Source organism: Sphaeramia orbicularis, chromosome 17 (assembly GCF_902148855.1).
Source record: "Sphaeramia orbicularis chromosome 17, fSphaOr1.1, whole genome shotgun sequence".
Lineage (NCBI taxonomy): Eukaryota > Metazoa > Chordata > Actinopteri > Kurtiformes > Apogonidae > Sphaeramia > Sphaeramia orbicularis.
The window spans coordinates 32,475,744-32,498,275 of record NC_043973.1 but is presented as its reverse complement, the minus strand read 5'-3'; the positions used below and the strand labels follow the sequence as shown (position 1 = coordinate 32,498,275).

General features: G+C 35.1%; 1 protein-coding gene across 2 annotated transcripts; it reads left to right on the top strand.

The window, feature by feature from the left end:
- The first annotated feature begins 1,272 nt into the window (after positions 1-1,272).
- On the top strand, positions 1,273-18,898 carry LOC115437634 (phospholipid phosphatase-related protein type 5-like). 2 transcript variants are annotated; one of them, XM_030160926.1, is made up of 7 exons: positions 1,273-2,122; positions 7,364-7,496; positions 9,619-9,869; positions 9,971-10,147; positions 15,781-15,921; positions 17,724-17,790; positions 17,825-18,898. In XM_030160926.1, exons 1-6 carry the CDS (start codon positions 1,919-1,921, stop codon positions 17,751-17,753), a joined length of 936 nt encoding a protein of 311 aa, XP_030016786.1. In that variant the 5' UTR covers positions 1,273-1,918; the 3' UTR covers positions 17,754-17,790; positions 17,825-18,898. The 2 variants fall into 2 exon arrangements, with proteins under 2 accessions (XP_030016786.1, XP_030016785.1); XM_030160925.1 differs by having other exon boundaries at positions 1,274-2,122; positions 17,724-18,897.
- Positions 18,899-22,532: the final 3,634 nt, after the last annotated feature.

Sequence of the window (22,532 nt, the reverse complement as noted above, 5' to 3'; positions counted from 1 at the left end):
TACAAAAAACTCTCCAAACCAGAACAAAAAATTTTCTCAGTAGGACTCAGTAATGAGTAGCTCCACCATTCTTGTTAATCACTTCAAAAATTCGTTTGGGCATGCTTGATGCGAGTGTTTCCAGGAGGCTGGTGGGAACATTGCTCCAAGTGGAGAAGATGGCTTCACGAAGGGCATCAACTGTGTGGAACTGATGGCCATTTTTATAAACTTCCCTTGCCATCCATCCCCAAATGTTCTCTGTGGGATTTAAATCAGGGGAACATGCGGGATGGTCCAAAAGAGTGATGTTATTCTCCCTGAAGAAGTCCTTCATCAAGCGAGCATTGTGAACTGCAGCGTTGTCCTGCTTTTAAACCCAGCTGTTACCACACAGACGAGGGCCCTCAGTCATGAGGGATGCCCGCTGCAACATCTGCACGTAACCAGCCGCCGTTTGACGACCCTGCACCACCTGAAGCTCCAGTGTTCCACTGAATGAAAAAGCACCCCAGATCATGATGGACCCCCCTCCACTGTGCCGGGTAGAAAACATCTCAGGTGGGATCTCCTTGTCATGCCAGTAATGTTGGAAGCCATCTGAACAGTCAAGGTTAAATTTTTTCTCATCAGAGAATAAAACTTTTTTCCACCTTTCAGTGTCCCATGTTTGATGCTCCCTGGCAAAGTCTAAACGGGCAGTTTTGTGGCGTTGTAGGAGACGAGGTCTTTGAATTGGTTTTTTGTTTTTGAAACCCTTTTCCCGCAGATGCCGTCTGATGGTTATTGCGCTGCAGTCGGCACCAGTAAGGGCCTTAATTTGGGTCGAGGACCGCCCTGTGTCTTGACGGACAGTCAATTGGATCCTCCGGCTCAGCGTAGGTGTAATTTTTTTGGGTCTACCACTTGATTTTTTTGTTCCATAATGCTCAGGATCTGTCAAAAAAACATCAGGAGGGCATGACCGTGTGAATGCTCGACAGAAAATGAGAATTTTGAGCAGATTTTGGCTTTTATAGCCTGCGGTCTTAAACTTTTGATCAGCTGATGAACAGCCTATTTCAGTTTACTTGTAGTTTTCAATAAATTGCTTTTTCAAAGTGCTTTTTGTCTCACTCCCCCTTCTTGCTTTTGTATATTGTAGCTCTACTTAAAACCTCATTAAGATCCAAATGTGCAAAAGGTAAATTCTAGCTATTTTTCAACTGGTCTTAAGATTTTGATCAGGTCTGTACTGGCAGATATCAGCTGGTACTAATGTGCAGCTAATATATGAGTGCATCCTTAATATAAGATGGTGAGATCAATCATCTGATTACAGACAAAAAAAACCAAAAAACAATACTCATCCACATTGTATGATAAGTCCATGGGCTTAAAAACAAATGACATTAAATGACAAATGTACTTTTATTCCCTAAAATGTAACTCATATAACTTTACCTGATTCTATACTGGCAAATTTTGGTCCAAAATACGAAGGTGGTCCAGAAACACAGACCCTGTCCCCGTCCACTTTTCTTGCATTCAGCAGAATTGGCCTGTTCAGATGTGAGTTTGTGTTCAGCAGACTGTGCGTGGCTCTTTACAGATTGTTCAGTGAAATGTGAATTGCCTGGACCACTTCAGTCACGTAATTCACAGGAGCGGAAAGATAACAGAATCACAAATAAAGGCAAAGGGGAAGGAAGACCCTCTCTGCGTCTCTCAGGGCCAAATCATCATCGTCACAGTCTTTATTTTCTTTTATACATCATTAAAGACACTGAAAACTGACCAAAGTGGATGTGAAACTGGATTCGGACACCGGTCAACTTGGATTCTTAAACAGCTTCAGTTCAGTTTCTAGCACCTCGTACGACCAGGATCTGCATCCTCATCACCGTGGCAACCGCATCCAGGACATTCTAAATCCAGGTTGTAGGTCTCAGAGTCCACGATGCTGTACTTCCAGGTGGTGATTTTGGCCGCTACAGTCATGCTGGTTTATTACTGTGAGTTCACGGACACGTTCAGTCCCGCACAGCAGGGCTTCATCTGCAGAGACCCGGCTTTAAGTAAACCTGATCCTGGACCGGAACAGGACAGCCGCATACAGCCGGTCATACTGTACTCTGTGGTGGGTGGACTGCCTGTAGTGCTGGTAAGATGGAATATAATTACAATGCAAGCCACAAATGGAATGACTTTTAATGATGGTAGATTGTAATTAGAAAGAAAATGACACAAATGCTACTACACATATAATTAACCCTGTCAGCTGTAGTTACACACACTTTATGGCTCATGTCAGAAGTTTACTTTACAATTCCAAACATTTCTTTGCAGTGTATATTCCCTCTGTTAGTTCAGTGGCTGTGAAAGGTTTATGTTGATGATATCATGTCTTTAAATAGGCCTCCTTTAAACGGACAGGACTTTTGAAACAGACTGTGTTTTAGCGGATTCCTTCAACCCCAGTGTCCTTTTATTTGACTGTAAATGAATATTCCTACTCAAGGAGCTGCAAAAAAATATGTTTGATAATACCATACTCATCTGTACTAAGAAAAATGCAACAATAAAACACCACAGGACCACACAGGAGATGACTACTAACTAACCTGGTGCAAAAGCATCCCAGGATAACAGCATTTAACCCTTTCATGCACAGTGGTCACTCCAGTGGACAGTTATTCTACAGCTGTTCTCTTATATATTCATGGGTTTTGTTGTTTTAGTTCCATATCAGCCAACACTATGCACACTTATGCACCATCCCATACACTGACATTCATACCCATTACTGTAACTTTGCTGTTCTAGATAAACCTGATCTACAGTAACATGTTTTAGTGTAAATCAATTGCTTATTACTGTTATAAGTCTGTAATTAACATTTTTTTTAGCAAAAGTTGTTGTTTTTTGCATATTACCTCCATGAAGTGAGTAATGACTGGTATTAAAGTGTTAAAATGTGAGAAAACATCAGATTAGTAGCATTAAAAATGTCTGCTAAAAGTTCGTACTGTCATCCACATATAATTTTTGTAGATAATTCATTTAACAGACAAACTAGTAAAGCAGGTAAACAAACAACTACCCCTGTCTGAGAAATGAATGACTTAGAATAAGCATTAAAAATGTTTTTATTTCATGTTTTTCACACAATATATCAGTAAATACATGTTTCTTTGCTCCAAAAATTAAATGCATGATGTCCAGCTGAGTGGATATTTTTGCAACTCCATGAAAAATAGGTTCATAAAAAAAAATTTCCAATTGCATTGTTTTTTTTTTCAGACCTGAAGAGGAATAAAAACACTCAGGAAAAATTTCTTGATTAGGGTCAAAAAACGGTATTCAAAATCTCTCTGACGGGACATTTTAGAGACAATTTGACCCACATTTTTTTTACTTTTAAATTCATTTTTGCTTTAGTTGGACCATAAGGGATTATCCAAAACAAGGAGCTACTTTATAGTGAAATAAATGTTGAAATAGTAATCAATTAAATTTCGCTCTCTAACGGGACAGTACTGTGTTTGGACCCATTAAGGTTCTCATAATTCATGCATGAAAGGGTTAAACGGTATTTTATTATAGTTTAGTTTAGTTTGTTTTAGTTTTTCTTTTCTTTTCTTTTCTTTTCTTTTCTTTTCTTTATCCTTTATGGATGGCTCATTAAGATTAAAACTCAAAACCCATTTAACCTGGTTTCAGAGTTGCAACCAAACATTATGTAAATACACAACAAATGTAAAAAAGTTGCTAAAATATGTGATTAAATTGGTCCAATCTTCCACATGTCATTTGAAATCCCCTTAACCTCCTGAGACCCAGGAAAGCACAAGTTTTAGCTTTTTTAAAATTCAATATTACTGCCTATATTGGAAACATCATGATGCAACATTTTTCTCAGATACATTTGTTAAAGTTTTTATGGAACGGCCTTTGCGGTGGACAGTTTTTGGGTTTTTTTTTTGTGTATAAAACTGTGAAACTCTTGTCCATAGCTAGGTCTTAGGAGGTTAAAAGTGTCCAATGATGCCTTTATTATTGAATTCCTAGCAGAGGGAGCAGTAGATTTAACAGCCTGTTTCCTGTTTTAGGACGGACCTTTGAAACAGACAGAAGGAATAAGTCCTGACACTGAACTTTTTTTTGACAGTTGTAGTTATAACATATGACAGAGGCAAAGCTCAGATACATTTATAGGTGAAAATATGTCAGTGCTTTAGTCTGTGTGTGGAGAAGGCAGACTGTCTGACATGAGCAGTGGTACAGTGGGAAATAGTGTCTAGTTTAGATCATCAGTGTCCAACATATGGTCCTCGGGCCAAAACCAGCTGATGGGATGAATCTGTGAAATGCAAAAATTACACTGACAATATTAACGGGCAAGGATGTCAAAATCATTTTAGTTCAGGAGCCACATACAGACTAATATGATATCAAGTGGGTCGGACCTGTAAAAAAAGAATAAACAGACAAAAAACAAAAAACTGGAAAAAAAAAAAATTATAACAACTCCGAATTTTTGTTTGTTTTACTGTAAAAAAAGTTAAATTACATTAAAATTTACATGGAGAATGGAGTTTACATGGAGAATCAGTGTTCAGTTTCTATGCTCTGTATATCTGGAACAAACTACCAGAAAATATCAGGTCTGATATCCGACAGTCTGAGTTCTTTTAAGTCCAGGTTAAAGACTCACCTGTTCACTGCTGCCTCTGACTAAAAGGCTTTTAACTTTTTAAATTTTATATTCTCCTTGGAAACTCTGCACTGCAACTCTTACTTTAATGTGTCTTTTTAAATTTTTGGATTTTATGTGTTGTTTTCTTACTTGCTGTTTTTAATCACCTTTTACATGTTTCTTTTATAAGGTTTTAAATGTGTTTCTTTTTCCCTTGTCGTTGTATCTCAATGTCCTGCGTGAAGCACTTTGAATTGCCTTGTTACTGAAATGTGCGATACAAATGAAGTTGCCTTGCCTAAAATGTTTACATTTATGAACTATTCTTTAAAAAAAGTGAACAACCTGAACAAATATGAACAACCTAAAATGTGTTAACAAAAGTAAACACAATTTTAACCATATTCTGCCTGTTACTAAATGTTTTGTGCCTTTGTAGATCCACTGTGATCTGTAAATTGTAATGTGTAAATGATAAGATGAGGCATGATGTTGTTGCACTTTTTTTTTCTTTAAGGAAAATTTCAGGTTGTTGATGTTATTCTCATTTTAGGAAGGATAGTTTGCAAAAGTAAACATTTTTATAACGTTATTTTATTTTTTTCACTCTAAAATACAGACAAAAGTTTGGAGTTGTCATCATTTGGGATGAAGAACATAGTATGAGGTTTCATTTTAAACAGCAAACGGTTCGGACTAATGTAAAGTAAATGTGTGTTTGTGTTGTGGGTGTCAGGATGTGGAATTCTTTGGCAATGGAAGAGAAGAGCTGTACACATATTTTCCAGTTTAAGAAGTTGTATAAGGAAAGAATAGAGAAGCTTTATAAAAGCATGTAATGAAATAATTTAACTTACGGATGTTGGATTTGTTTTATTTGTACTGACTATCATGTAAGCTGTTTTTTACTGTAATAACTGTAACGGCAACTTATGTGATGGAAGCAGATGTTTGAAGAAAGGGGCAGGTATTAGAAGTTTTCTTCATCCTGTTCCTTTCCAATCATTTAGATTGGAATGAATGAATTAATAAAATGAAATGAAAAATGAAAATTTATAGGTTATTATGTTATGTTTTACTGGTCCAGCCCACTTGAGATCATATAGGGCTGTTTAATGAGTGTGATATCCATGGACTAGATCATAGAAGCTCTGTGCATGTATATCACATCACTGTAGTCTTTTTGGTGGTTGGAAGAAACTGGCTCAAAAAGGTTTTCATCCACAGTAATGAAACTGCTATAATGTCAGAACCTGAAAAGCTATTCACAGTTACAAAGTACAAGGACAAATTTTACTGTGATGTATGGGTAAACTGTTAACTGGAATAACAGAGGGTATATATGCTGTAAATAGAATAAAGTATCACTGCATTTATTGAGCTCACCTGTATTTGGGAACTCTGAGAAAATCACAATGAGACTACCAAAGTTATTTTATATGTCTTCAAAAAATTACCTAGAGCTGCACTAAACAATTTAGATCAGTGTTTTTAAACCTTGGGGTCGGGACCCCATGTGGGGTCGCCTGGAATTCAAATGGGGTTGCCTGATATTTCAAGTAATTGATTAAAAAAAAAAACTTACTGATAAAAAATATATGGTGAGTTGACAGAGACAATCCCAGTCCATAAAAGACATGACAAACTGTGAGTCTGAAACTGAAGCACTGTGGTTCTGTTTATCTGTCAAATGTTCATTGTGGTCGGTTTCAGATGCTGCAGCTCTTTCATAATTCATAGTTTCAGTTCTTGTTTGTTCAGTATTAATTGTCAGCCTTGTAAATCACAGCTGGACTGACTGTACATATCCTGACCAAGGAAAATAAAATTCTCACTTTGTGCAGGAATCTACACCTGGATTTACTGCCTCTGTCCATAATAATAAACATTATATAGACTAAATGTCGTCTAAAATTAACGTTTATTTGCAACATAGTATAGCAAACTATTACATGATCAAAAACAAATTAGTTTTAGCAAAAAAAAAAAAAAAAAAAAGTCTCAGTTTTGAATGTCTGGGGTCACCAGAAATTTTTGATGTTTGTTCGGACTTTTCAAAATTTTAGCCCTCCGAAATGGCTGGACAGGCAGCACACAATGTTATGACTCGTGTTTATCTTTTTCTTGTTTAAATTATTTTTGTTTACCACAGGATTTTATCACAGGTCATAAACCAATGAGCTGTGTGCTCCTGCTGATGGTGAGCAGATCAATGAACAGATTGATTAGGAAGGGCCGCGGCCGCCATATATAACCTCAGGCAACCCCGCCTGCTCATAAATATAAATTGCCAGACTTGTTTAACCATAATATAAACATTACTGTTACTAATAAAATTAGACAAAAATATGGAAACATATAAAGAAATTTAAAGAAACCAAACAATTACAATTTTCAGCGGTGAAGTTATTTAAACCCATTTACTCAGTCTTAACAGCTTTGTCATGTCACCCAGAAGTCTTAACAATGTTAAAATGGGGTCATGAGTCAAAACAGGTTGGGAACCACTGATTTAGATACATCATGCCCTTTGTCTTCTCTTGTATCATTTAACCCTTTATTTTTTACTTTGGGACTCACCACATATCACTCTTCCATGCCATTCACTATATTATTATTCAACATCTGCTGCAGAGGAAACAGCATAATTGAAAATACCCCAAAAGGACAATTATATTAATTGATTCTTTGTGTCCTCATTTTCAGATTTCAGGTGTAGAATTAGTTATCTTCCTCCTCCACCACAACTCAAACAACCTTTACGACCAAGATAAGGTTGTTGTTGTGGGCGACTGTTGCTATGTGAACCCCATGGTGCGGAGGACCTTCCGTTTTCTCGGTAATTTGCAGTGCAGAGACACAAATATGACACTAAAATACTTAGTTTATTATTTACACAGTGCAGAATAGCATGTGCAAACTCAATTATGTCATACTGTACATTAGAAAAAGTTCAGTATAGGAGCAGTTATAACAGATATTCTACTCATCATGATGCTAAAAAGCGGGAAACAATTAAAAATAAGCAACGCATCAGCTTTTAATTGGTCTTTGAAAACAGATATTGTCACGTCTTAAGCTTTTCTGCTCAAATATCTGTTAAAAGTTTTAACAAACTCCAGTTTTCTGTGAAGGAAAGACCTACACTTTTAATGATTATAATGGTGTCTGTCTTGCTTTGTTTATTGCCTTTTTCTCACCATTATGAAAGCAATGTTCTACTTTCTGCAGTGCAAGTTCAGGCAGATAGGGTTTCACATGGTGCAGTTACACAGTCTGTTCCAGCACTGTTTCTTGGAAATAATCAGCACAAATCATCTGTAGGAACTGTTTACATCAGTGTTCAAGGCTTCATGTACTTACATCCACAGGTGTAACTGTGAACTTTGTTATTTTTTCTTTTCTCATCTCTATTCCACAACTACTGTGGATTGAATACATTTATGTTAGCAAAAACTGGGATTATAATGAACACATTTTAGAGTTTTTGAGGCATTCTTTAGTGGAAAAAAAGCACTGTATTAACAAATTAAAGCCTTGTAGTGCTGCATTATGTAATTATGATGCAATACACATTTTATGATAAACTTTGTTACATTTTGTAAAAACTTATCATGTATTGTGTTTTTAAATTTCACTGCACCCGTAAGTTTCTTGTCAGTAATACTTAATTAGTGCAGCTTTTGTCTCTAGCTTGCAAACACACTCTCCATTATAATGAATACAGTTACATTTGATTTAGGTTTGACCATTGCAATATCCTACTAGTGTTTAAAGATTAATTCTAATTAAGCTGGAATGCTAAATGTTGCTTTGCTGGTATGATGTTTTTTCCAAACAAGGCATGAATTTTGATGGTTTGTTACATAATGTACCAAATTATTACATTTCCTTTAAAAAAAAAAAGTGCTACACCCACATTTTGTAATAACTGTAGCAATATATGTTGAGCCACATTATGTAATAAATTCCCATTATGTAATAAAAGTTCAAAATGTGATAAGAATGTCTCGTCATCTTGTAAATAAAGCCGCATTATGTAATAAACTGACGCATTTTGTAATAAAATACGTCAACGCATTATATAGTACATTTTTTCCCATTATGTAGTAAGTTTTTACAATTTGAGAAATTTATTACAAAATGCACTTGTCACATTTTTATTTTAAAAAATGTAATAACATGGTTCATTATGTAATAACAATCCAAATTAATATAATTTCAGAGCAATTTAGAAGAAATTAGTCACAGGAGCTACAGGTAATGGAATCAGAACTTTAACCACACAGTTTAAAGATTAATTTAGCACATTACATTTTCCTGAAAATAAAAATGTGTCAAGTGCATTTTGTAATAAATTTCTCAAATTGTAATAACTTACTACATAATGCGAAAAAATTTACTACATAATGCATTGAGGTAGTTTATTACAAAATGCGTCAGTTTATTACATAATGCGGCTTTATTACAAGATGATGTGACATTCTTATGACATTTTGAACTTTTATTACATAATGGGAATTTATTACATAATGCAGCTCAACAATATATAATAAGTTATTACAAAATATGGCAAAGTTTGTTACAAAATGCATTCAAGAATTTTATTACAAAATGTAGTGTGTTATTTCAAAATGTGGCGTTATTACATAATGAGGTGAAAAATTAAAACAATATTACATAATGCACTGTTATTACATAATGAAAATGTACAATTGTGTTGTTAGAACAGGCTGGGTTCCTACACTATCTGAAGCTTTTAGACAATAGTATATGTAGTGCACACAGAGAAAAAGGTAATAAAGGCATATATAGGTGTACTTTTTAAAATTTTGCAAATGATTTACTTCAGTTGTATTTCTAAATCTACTGTAGTATCGTTATAGAATGTGAATATTACATTAAATTGAATCATACAGTGTTTTAATATGGAAAATGGCTTCTTTGTGTACTTCCTACAGGTGTCTATGTGTTTGGTCTGTTTGCCACTGACATCTTTGTCAACACCGGTCAGCTGGTCACAGGAAGTCTGGCTCCTCACTTCCTGGCCGTTTGTCAGCCCAATTACACCGCCCTAAGCTGTCAGGACACGGTCCAGTTTATCAGCCAATCAGACGCCTGCAACGGTGACACTGAAGACATCATGAGGGCCAGAATGACGTTTCCCTGCAAAGAGGCCGCTCTCAGTCTGTACACAGCTGTTTACCTGGCAGTGAGTGCTTCTTACCAATACCTGCATGCAGGCACACATCACAAGTCTGTCTTTTGTAATCCACACAGCCATTTGGGTAACATGGATCTGTTCTTCTACAGATGTACGTCATGTCTTGTGTTGGCTCCAGGGGAGGTCGTCTACCAGGACCCCTCCTCAGTCTCTCATTGGTCAGTTTGGCGATGCTGACAGGCTTCAACAGGGTGGCAGAATACAGAAACCACTGGAGTGATGTCATAGCAGGACAAACCATCGGTGGTGCTATTGCTGTTTTCTTGGTCAGTTTTTAGTACCCCGGGGTATTATTTTTGGGTCGGTTTCTTTGTTTCTTAGTTTGTTTGTTAACACTCTAGCAGCAAAACTATCAGTTGAATTCATACCAAATTGGGTTTATAGATTGCCAGTGACCCAGAATAGATCTGATTATATTTTGGGAAAAGTAGGTCAAAGTTCAAATTGTTAAGGAATTTTTTAAAATAGTTTTTTTTTCCATGTACTTATAATGGGTGAAATTTTTCATGTCTGTAGCAACAAAACTATTGGTTGAATTCATATCAAATTTTGTGTATACATCAAGGTTCTAATAGTTTTGGATTTTTCATTATAGTTTTATTTAGTTTTGACTTTTTTTTTTCTCTAATTCAGTTCGTTTTAATTAGTTTTTAGAGCAGGTTTGCTAGTTTTTGTTAGTTTTTGTTATTTTCTAAATGCTTAGTTTTAGTTTAGTTTTAGTTGTTTTTTTTTTTTTATATCTTTTCTCTTCTTCTTTGTTGTCATATTCACATAAATCCCAGACAGGACTCTGCTGCTTTCTCCCAGCTTTAGTTTCCATGTTTCCAGGTAGAGTGGGGACCAGAAGACGACTGGAAACCACATGTGAACACAAGTGACGGACTGTTAAATATATGGTGCCAGCAGCTAAAATTGCTCAAGTGAAATAAATCGATTTTATGTCAATCCGACACTGACAAAGATGAAAATGAAGGGAATTTTATCCATAATTTTTATCCGTTTTAGTTAGTTTTGTAAACACACAATACAGTTTCAGTTAGTTATCGTTTGTTTCTTTTAATTATAGTTTTTATTTATTTCAGTTAACAAAAATGTTTTTACAATTGTAGTTTTCGTCATTTCGTTAGTTTTCGTTAACGATTATAACCTTGGTATACATCAACAGTGATCCAGAATAGATGTGGTTACGTTTTGGGAAATGTAGGTCAAAGTTCAAATTTTTCATGAATTTTAAAAATCTTTTTTCTTCTCCCATTTACTTACACTGGGCGACATTTCAAATTTCTATAAAAACATCAATTTCGTTCCAATTTACTTCAAACTTGCCACATATATAGAGGCAATTGATATGCTGACATCAGCACATGCATAGACATGATGACATCAGCTGGATTGATGCCAAAATAAGCTACAATACATGTGAAGGGCGGGGTTTGTTGTGCCTGGAACCACTTGTTCATACGATATTATCCCTCCGGTATCCCGTCCAGCAAGGCCCTTACTAAGCACCAAGTGTGCCATTTTGGCACACATGTGGAATAATGTCAAAAAAATGTTCATACAGTTTGTTTTTAATTCTTTTACACTTTTTTCTATTTCATCAACTTGAGCCATAAATAAAAATACTAAATACTCAATAACTGTCACATTTTTTAACCCTTTAAATGCCGTGTTTGTAATGTAAACAAACCATTTTTTTGGATGCAAAAAACACAAAAAAAAATATTTTTTTTTCAATATACTACATAAAAAGTGGATCACATATTATTTGATTTTTTCATCCTGGCATTTGTCAATGATTAACTCCAACACTGGTTAATTTGCATTATTATTATTTTTGGCGCTAGGTCAAATGTTCAAAAATACTAGCATCTGTCACCAAGTGTGCGTAAAATGCACACCTATAAATCAAACTATTAAATATTGTATATTGATTTATTTTTCTGCTCTAATTTGATTTTATTTTTGTAAAATCAAGGTCAGCCCTAATCATACAGATGAAATGGAAGAAATAGTGCGTTTTAGGCACACTTGGCAGACAGATGCTAGTCTTGTAATTTTCTTTTGTTTACAATGTGCACATTTTAGTTGGTGGCTAGAATTTTAAAGATCATGCAAAAATGAACAACTTTTGAATTCTAACCTTATTTAGATTGTGAAAAATAATATGAAGTTTTTTAACATGAAGTGCAAAGTGTGCATAAAAGGCGCACACGGATACCAGAGGGTTAAAAATACACAGATTATTCATAATATTATGACCACTGACAGGCAAAGTGTTTAATGTTGGTTATCTCATTCCAATGGGACCTGTTAGTTGGTGAGATATGTTAAGCAGCAAGTGAACATTCAGCTCTTGGAGTAGTTGTGTTGGAACCAGTAAAATGGGCAATCTGAAAACACTGAGGCTACAACCATAGGATGATGATCTTATGATGCATAGGTAAACTAACCAACACTATATAAAATACTTGAAATGAGCTCAACTTTAAAGATCTACATACACATTACTGCAGTGGTAACAATATAAAAACATAACACAAGAGGAAAACCCTGAAAACTGTCCACTTGAATACTTTGCAAAATATTTAACAGGTAAAAACAGCATGTAGTAAGATGTAGAGCTGATTAAACTGTTTTCAGCAGAAGTACTGATTTCAAAGTCTTTTCCCCCTTCCTACATGTTACAAACCATGGAAATGCTTTATAATGACACCATTCCTTCACTCAGCTGCTGCCGATGATGACGTATACACTTGGTTCCACATATTTAGGCCTCTGTGTCTTTGTACTGTCCAATAGAAAACAGGTCTAATGGACTAAACTGCTGCAGGACACACCAACACATGACACACATGTTGTTGCTTGAATGACTTTGAAATCCTCTTTTGTGTAACAAGTCATGCAAGACGGTCTCAACCGGGGACAAAAAGCTGGGTCAAAGAACCACACAAAAATGATGATGCTGTGCCCCCAGTCACAATAAAAATGTCAGAATAGACAGCTCGCATCAGACGACCAGTGTTCGAATCTGTACAACCTCTGATTACCTAAAGTATTATCAACAAATGATTCTTCTTGAACATAAAAATGTAAATGGTGATCTTCTTTATGTGTAAACTCCCCTTTCAAATAATTCCAGCTTAATCATTTATCAGGCAAGTGACAGTGACTATTTTTGGTAATTTCCGCTTACATTAATAGACAGTGACAGCACCAGTTCCAGTGAGGACAGTGAGGCAACAATCTCAGGTCCAGTGTGGTCTCCAGGGTCTGTAAGGTCCACCTCTGCATGAACAGTGAGTGGATGAAGTAATGGTACTAATGTAAGGAATGATGTTCAAAGGGAGAATGTGGATGTGGACAGGGGTCTGGACCAGCACTGATGTTGGTCTAATGTTTTAAAATACATGTTCCTTTCACCTTACATGGGTTTTCCTTATATTTTTATAATATACTTTTATATATATTTTTTATAATATAGGTTCTGTTTTTGCCGGCATTGGTTTGTCTGTCTGTCTGTCTGTCTGTTCCTTGTGCAAGATAACTCAAAAAGTTATGGATGGATTTGGATGAAAATTTCAGGAAATGTTGATACTGGCACAAGGAACAAATGATTAAATTTTGGTGGTGATCGGGTTGGGGGGGGTGGGGATGGGGGGGTTGGCACTGATCTGCCTTGATGGAGGTCTGCACTCTACGAGTGTTTTTCTAGTTTGTTAATATTTTAGCGGCAAAACAACTGGTTCACTTCCTACCAAACTGGGTTTATAGACTGCCAGTGACCCAGAATAGATGTTGCACATTTTGGAAAAGATAGGTCAAAGTTCAAATTTGTTATGATTTCATTTTTAATCTTCCCATTTACTTATAATAAGGGGTGGGGTTTGTTGTGCCTGGCACCACTTGATTTTATTTTTCTTGCCACATATAGGTAAGGAACCAAATACGGTAACTTCATTAACCTTGATTTTCTACATAACAGCAAAAAATTTTGAAAAATTTCTCAAAGTAATAAAATCATCTCATGTCCTCCATTAGCACACTTAGGTTGAAATTTTGTATTTTAGAGTATTTCTATGAGTACCCTATAAATCACAGATGTCAAACATGCGGCCCAGGGCCCAAATCCAGCCCGCCAAAGGGTCCAGTCTGGCCCCTGGGATGAATTTGTGAAATGCAAAAATTATACAAAAGATATGAATCATTTTAGTTCAGGTTCCACATACAGACCAATTTAATCTCAACTGGGTCAAATCAGTCAAATACTATCATAATAACCTATAAATACTCACAACTCCACATTTTTCTCTTTGTAAATGTAAACATTTTCATGTCATTTTACTGTATTTACACTAAAACAAACATTTCACAAAAACACGAATAACCTCAACAAATATGAACATTTTGAAATGTCTGAAGTGTAATTTTAAGTGAGTAAGTAAGTAAATTTTATTTATAGAGCACTTTTCACAGACAGAGTCACAAAGTGCTTTACCAATTCAAATCAGAATCAAATCAAGTTTACAGAGACCCAACAGAATCCTCCAGGAGCAAACACTTGTGATTGGTGACAGTGGCGAGGAAAAACTTCCCTTTAACGGGCAGAAACCTGGAGCAGACCCAGACTCCTGAAGGATGGCCGTCTGCCTTGACCAGTTGGGGTTAAAGAGAGAGAGTAAAGGAGAGAGCGATAGAGACATAGAGAGACTGGGGGGGGGGGGGGGGGCACATGGAGTACTTTATGATGAATACATAGAGTGTAATCAGTTTGTGGTGGTCCTGGGTCAGGTGGGAGACTGAAAAGCCTTTTTGAACAGGAGGGTTTTGAGGTGTTTCTTAAAGCTCTCTACAGAGTCCATGGACCGTAGGTGTAGAGGCAGGTCATTCCATAGACGTGGTGCCACAGCTTTAAAAGACCTGTCACCACATGTGCTAAAACAGATGCGTGGAACCATCAGCAGGTACTGTCCTGAAGACCTTAGGCTACGAGTCGAGCTGTAGGGCTGGATCAGGGAAGCAATGTATGCAGGGGCCTGGCCATGTAGAGCCCAGAAAGTTAGCACAAGAATTTTGAAATGAAGACGATATAGAACAGGGAGCCAGTGGAGAGATTTAAGGATGGGAGTGATGTGGGTTCTCCTGTTTGTGCGGGTCAGGAGCCTTCAGCAGAGTTCTGGACAAACTGTAGATGGGCCAGCTCCTTCTTGTTTAAGCATGTAAACAGGCTGTTGCAGTAGTCTAAGCGAGAAGACACAAAAGCGTGAATGATCATCTCGAGTTCATTGATGGACACCATAGATCTGAGTTTGGAGATGTTTTAACAATATTCTGCCTGTTATTAAATGTTTTGTGTATTTGTAAATCCACTGTGATCAGTACGTTGTAATATACATGTGTAAATGATAAACAGACATAATATTGTTAAAATTGCACTTAGCTGTCTTAAGAACTTTCAGTTTGTTCATGTTTTTCACATTGTTTTAAAGGATAGTTGGTAGATGTAATCGTTTTCATTACATAATTTTACTTTTTTTGCTCTAAAACATAGAGGAAAGTTTGGAGTTGACAATTTTTATATATTACTCTGTTATTATTTTACTGGTTTGGCCCACTTCAGATCAAATTTGGCTTAATGTGGCTCCTGAACTAAAATGAGTTTGACCCCCCTGGTTTAAAAGGTTAATTTTTTCACATATGCAACTGCGAATGGTGAATGTGAATCTTTGTTGATTTAGTTTAGAGCTCAAACAATGTATAAATGTGTGCTACCTCTTTAAACTTTATTGATTTTTTGGTGAAGAATGACAGAAATGTTTTACATGTTTGGCATTTTCACATCCATATTTAATCATATAAATGAATAATAACATGGTTCTGTGCATGCTCCTTTCTACAGGTGGTGTTTGTGGTTCATTTTTTCCGAGAGAGACCTGTGATCAGTCAGAGTCCATCAGATGTGGGTACAATCAACACCGACGAGCCTTCGCCACAGATCAATCACACCATGGAGAGCACTGACAAATACAATGTTGCACAGGTAAGATGTATAGTGTCACAGTAGTTTATGTTTCCAGTCAGTAGAAAACAGATGTGTTGATCTGTCATGACCAAGACCAGTGACTAAAGCAGCACTTGTCATATAGAACAACTTCATTTAACTCTAAAATTAGAACAATGTGTTACTGCTTCATCAGTGTCATCAGCAAATACATAACACCTGCTTTTAAATAATATGTGAAACATGAAAAAAATTAAAACTTTGGACTATATGTTATAGTTATATTAACTAATAGAGTTGGTGGGTTGTATAAAAACTAATTGAAATAGTCATATAAGGTTTTGATTATGAGGAAGATTGTATAAAATTAGAAATGATCGCGTAATATAGATTGGTTTATGTTTAGCACATATGTAGTGGATTAGGATGTAGAATTATATATATGATAACAATTATACTGATTTGAATAAATATACATTGGCTAAAATTTCCTTAGGGGGTCAAATGAGTGTCCATTTTTGTCAAAAAAAAAAAAAAAGTTGTCATAAAATGCATAGAAGTGTGTGTAAATAATGCTAATCCATTTGTGCACAGACTACTGATATTCTTTGACAGTGGAAGCTCTATTTTCATAAATATTGGATTTGGAATAGCACGTGTATGTGAAAACTTTTGCTGGTGGACGGACGTGACATTACCCATGATGCTCTGGTCAGTACCAGTACTTTATTAGGAATAAACTTATAGACTTAATATTGATAATTCTGCTCTTCTTCATAAATGTTCGTATTGTGGATCTAAAACAATCACAGCTGACACAAAAACACTAAATGTGTCAGTGGACGGATGTGACATGGTTGTTGTGGATCCCATCATACTGATGCTCTGCAGCCATGTCAGCGTTTACACTAATGATCCCTGTGCAAAAACTAGGATCATAATTATTTATTGGATAGTTTATCATCAGACTAAAGAGGAAAGAACAATATAGAATTGTTATTTCTTTTTAAAAATGCTTCTTATTGTAAAACTGTTGATTTAAACAGTGCTGTGTGCCATTCTTCATGTATGTATTGGTGTAACATAAGCAGGATGGATCAGCACCATACTCCAGACTGAACCTGTACAAATAAAACATGTGATATGTAGGAGAGAATCTGGCAAGAAAAACTGGGGAATCTAAAAGAATAGAAGATTTGTTTTTCAGGTAAATTCAGTTCAAATAGAACTTGTCCATTTGTGACATGAAAATATAGCATTAATTGTGATGAAACTGGACATTTTTGAGCTGAAAACATAGTTCATATGAGCATCAACATGTTGAATAGAAGTGAAATCCTGTACATTTGAACAACTGTCATTTACCAACACAAAGTTCCTTTGGATTCACTGAGATTGATTTCTTATGCACAAAGACAGAAATAAGACCTCTAAGCACATTTTAGCCGACATATTTTGTAACAATGTACACTAATATAGTTTGTGTGTTGGTAATGAGTTGAATTTAGGGTATGAATGAATAAACTTGTGCTTCAGATTACTCCACTTGTGATGGAGAAAAACTTTATGTGACTCTAAAGTTACTTTTGGCTCATGGCCTTCATCAGCGATACATAACCAGCTGATTTTAAATGGTGTCTGACACATAAAAAAAATGGGGAAAAAAAATAAAAAAAGAAAGAATAAAATATGCAAGGAAACAACTAACCCCACTTCCACATACTGACTGTCTCTGCACCAGGTCAGACAGAGACAGAAGATCCATCCATCCATCCATCCATCCATCCATCCATCCATCCATCCATCCCAGTCCTCCAATAACTTTTTCTCTCCTCCTCCAGAGTCCAGAATCCTGCAATGAAGTCACATGACTATGAACCCCCTCCTGAGAAAAGGACTCAGGGTGAACTGCTGTGCTTCCACATGAGTGCAACAACATTTTCTTGCTTATAAAAACATTTTTGTAGTCCTCTACACTGATTTTAAGTCATTAAAAAATAGAAATCAGTCTTTACTCTAAAAGTCTGCATTAAAATGGTGCAAGTTCAACATCTACATGCATCTCAGTTAGTTTCACTGTATAATATAGACACACATTGTCTCTGTGAATAGTTTGATTTGAAATATAGAGATAGGCTACTTGTGTTTTGTTGTCTTTCTAAGCACTTTTATGTGTTTGCTGTTCAGAAAGTTCACTGCTGGTGAATAGGTGTTGAGTACAGTGTTGTGTTTGCTCCAAACACAAAGACCCAGTTTACACTTGGTTTTATGTGACACATTTCCATTTGTCTCCATCAAACAACCCTCCTCTATTCAGCTATTGTTACCGTCTATGACACTTCAGCTAAAAGGGCAAACTAAAAAAATGTCAGATCATTATTTCTCTTCAATTTAGAAGCTAATCTTTGGTTCATAGTAAAACTGAATGACCCAGAGGCCTCTTTGTGGTTGTAGTCTGAGTATTACCAAACTGCAGTCGAGAAATCTAGAGGCCAAACATTTTAAAACAATCATAATGATTAAATGATTGTTCAATATAAAATAACTAAACACTGACACATTTTGCAAGTGCTTTACAGAGCAAACAAAGTAAACCCAAAAGACAGGGGTTTTCACAGTGACAGGAGGAGCTGACATTGAAAGTCCTGTGCACATGGATTTCATCAGTCTGACTCCAGACAGCAGCTTAGCTTTACACATGCTTGATAAGAAAACTGAAATCTTTACAGGCTATTCCAACTATCAAAACAAAGAAGTGACACCATGTCCTGCAGTGTTACATCCTCATCAGGGACATATAAAACATGGATATTGCAACATCTTGTTGCCAGTTCGTCTAATGACTAGTTCCAAAAACCTCCTCTGAGGCTCAGCGAGCAATGTTTGGTTGGACTGAACAGTGGCTGTGGTTTTTATGGTTTTTATGTCTGATATCCAGTTTTAATAAAGCACCCATAAACACTGTCTAAAGTGAGCAAATATCTAAAGGGGTTTTAGTGATATTTCAACCCCAAAGACCTAAACAATCACATTAACCCTTTCATGCATGAATTATGAGAACCTTAATCAAGATTTTTTTTTTTTCCTTACTGTTTTTATTCGTCTTTAGGCATGAAAAACACAATGTGTTTGAATTTTTTTTATTTTTTTATTTTTTTTTATGAATCTATTTTTCACAGAGTTACACAAATGTCCACTCAGCTGGACAGCATGTGTTTAATTTTTGAAGCTCAGAAACATGTATTTACTGACATACTGTGTGAAAACTATGAAATAAAAACATTTTTACCCTCCTGAGACCCAGCAATGCATTTGTGTTCTCTGTAGGAGACAAAAGTTTGACAGTTTTACTTGCTGTCCATTGCAAAAAACATTCAAAAAAAAAAAAAATAATAAAAATAAATCTAAATAAATAAATTAATTAATTTTCAAAAAATGTATCTGATAAACAAACAAACAAAACTTGCATTATGCGGTTTCCAATCAAGACAATTGTTTAATGGAAAAAAGCTAAAATTTTCATTTTCCTGGGTCTCAGGAGGTTAATGCTGCTAATCTGATGTTTTCTCACATTTGAACATACTATAATGCTAGCTATTACTCACTCAGATAACATGCAAAAATAAATAAATAAATAAATAAATAAATAAATAAATAAATAAATAAATAAATATATATATATATATATATATATATATATATATATATATATATATATATATATATATATATATATGCTTTTTGTTTAAAATAAACCCTGTTGGAACTAAAACAACAAAACCCATGAATATACAAGAGAACAACTGCAGCATAACTGTACACTGGAGTGACCAATATGCATGAAAGGGTTCATATGTTTTAACAACCTCTAAACCAATAATCATATCAATAATTATAAATAATTCATGCAAACTGCAGTGGCGCAGCTTTTCATGGTCATCAAATATGATCTGTTTGGGCGTTCAAAGACACTGTAGTGAACAATGAAAAACTGTCCTCTTAACATTGATTTGGAACCAGTAAAATCCATGCAGTTTGACAAACGACAGTGGTTGTAAACTCTAGTTTCTATGTTCAGTTAATGGTACATTTCACTGAAAAAGTCAGTTTTTCTTCAGTTTTCTCTGTTTTGATATAATAATCTTTCACTTTACACTGAGCTTTTATGAACATCTGCCCAAAAAAAAAAAAAACATTGGGAAATTGCCACAGATAGTGGTTTTAGGTCTTTGAGGGTTAATGTGTTCATTTGTGAAGTAGTCACTTCAGATACATTTATAAAACAAATGTAAACAGGGTCACGGTTGGTTATTATTGAGTCTTACCTACTGATACTGAACAGCACTTATTCCTCTGTCCTGAAAATGTCTAAAGTAGTTCTGTATTTACATGTTTTCACGTCCTTTATTCTGTGTTTCTATTGTATATTACACTAGGAATTTGTATAAATGCATATGTAGATGGAACATTGTTGTATATACAGGCAGATGCAGTATATTTGGATATTTTACTAGTGATGCTTGATTTACAGGGGTAGAAATACAATCACCTTGTTAATAGTTATGTAGTATCAGAACTCTATGATATTGTGAAGAAGCCATTCTATTACTTATCATTTACATTTCTGTCTGTAACGTGCACTTTCATTTAAATTTACAAGGTGGACCATGACTGTGCATCAAACTCAATTTATTATTTTATTCCTGTGTTACTTTTACAAATGTAAAGAAGCACTTTCCCTTAAGACCAGATGGGTTTTAATACGACCCAAGACTCCCATCTACTGCACACTCATGTCACTACAGCATACCGGTATAAAATAAAAGATATGAAAATAACAAATGGAAAACCTTTACAGAAATATAATGCTTGAGTAAGGTACAGTTGGTGCAATTTAGTTCTGATATGTTTTTAAACTGATAACATAAATTCCAAAGTGTTTCCAGAAATTTGATTAATTTTTTATAATAAAATGTTATTATTAAACTCAATTGTGCCTTATATTAAATGTAACAAACATTGAACAAATTACATAGAAACCCAAAACATTTATTTCACATAGAAAAACAATTTCACCCATATAGTGAAAATCAAACTACAGATTTGCAGTATTATTTAAAAAAAACAATCAAGTGTGATAATAAAGTCTTGAACTGTCCCAGGCAAGTGGGTGTTTTATGCAAACCACTAATGTTCTATATATATATTTTTGGTATTATTTTTTTCTGCCTGCAGTGGTAAATTCCACACTTTACCTTCTGTATGTGTCTGAAGCACCCAAAGCATATTTGAGAAAGAGTATGTTCTTATCATATTTATGTCACCATGAAAGAGATGGTGGCGTATATTAACTCTCTTATGTTTTTGTGCCAAAATTATGTTCAATTTTTTTTTTTTTTTTATTACAAAAATTTCAGCATGCATATGGATGTTACACAACAAAGATGTAAAAAGAGCAATAAGCCACAGTTAGCAATATGATGTCTTTTTAATTTGATTATGTTGAGTTTGATTGTGTATATGTTCTCAGTGTTAAAAAAAACAACAGAAGGAGCTAAAAGTCAGAAAACAAGCATCTTATTTATAACAGAGAAGAAAAATTTGAATGTATATTGATAACTACAATTAACTATATGTGAAATCCTTGCAGCTATGAATTTAATATGGAAACATTGGGGTGAAAAAACAGTGAGACAATGTGAAACTGTTTCATTTCATTTTTTATTTCTTTTCTTGAGCTGATTGAAACTGAATTTCTTCTTAGGATAAATTAAGTTTATCTGTATACATACACCTAAGTCACTTTTGTTTTAATTTGTCCACAACCTGGCATATTTTTTTTATTTAATATACTGGTCTACTAGTAACATGCATCCAGAATAAAAGTAGTGAAATTTTACCAGGTCTGAGTCACTAATAAAGAAGAATTAAGTAAAAAAAAAAAGCTGTTTGGCTGTAGTTTCTAAGATACACTAAGTTACGCAAAATGTACTTCAAAACACTGTTTGCACATTACAATACATTCACTTTACAGGTTCTTTCTAGTGGAAGATTTATAGAGCTTTGAAAACACCAGCTAAGCAGCATGTTTGCCATTTGTTTTCCAATTAATCTTATTAAGGTATGTAAGATTTAGCACCTTTAATCTCTAAGGCAGATCATTTCTTAAAAAAAAAAAAAAAAAAAAGAAGACCAGCAATATTAACCTATTTATGTATTATTCAGTTACTATTTTCTGTAAATACATACATGTTTCTATCTGCTAATATTCTGCATTATTACACTGTTAAAAGAACAGCAGTATTTATCATCAAATTAAACCAACTTAAAAGTGACTGAACTTAAGAGTTTAACATAACTCAAATAACCACTAGCTGCACCATGGGTTTGGGGTTTACGCAGTCAAAAACATAATGTCCATATGATAGATGTATTTCAGCTGTTTTATTCTCAGGTTTTGCAGGCAAACAACAATTAAGGCCTATAGGCTGCCTCTCCTGCTCATCCTGTCAGGCTACTGACTGACTGACTGACTGACTGACTGACTGACTGACTGGTAAAAACCCATAGGCCCACCCAGGTGCATGCTGGTCTCCCTTGGTGCTGCCCATTTATGCCCAGGTGCCCATGGTCTAAACCAGGGGTGTCAA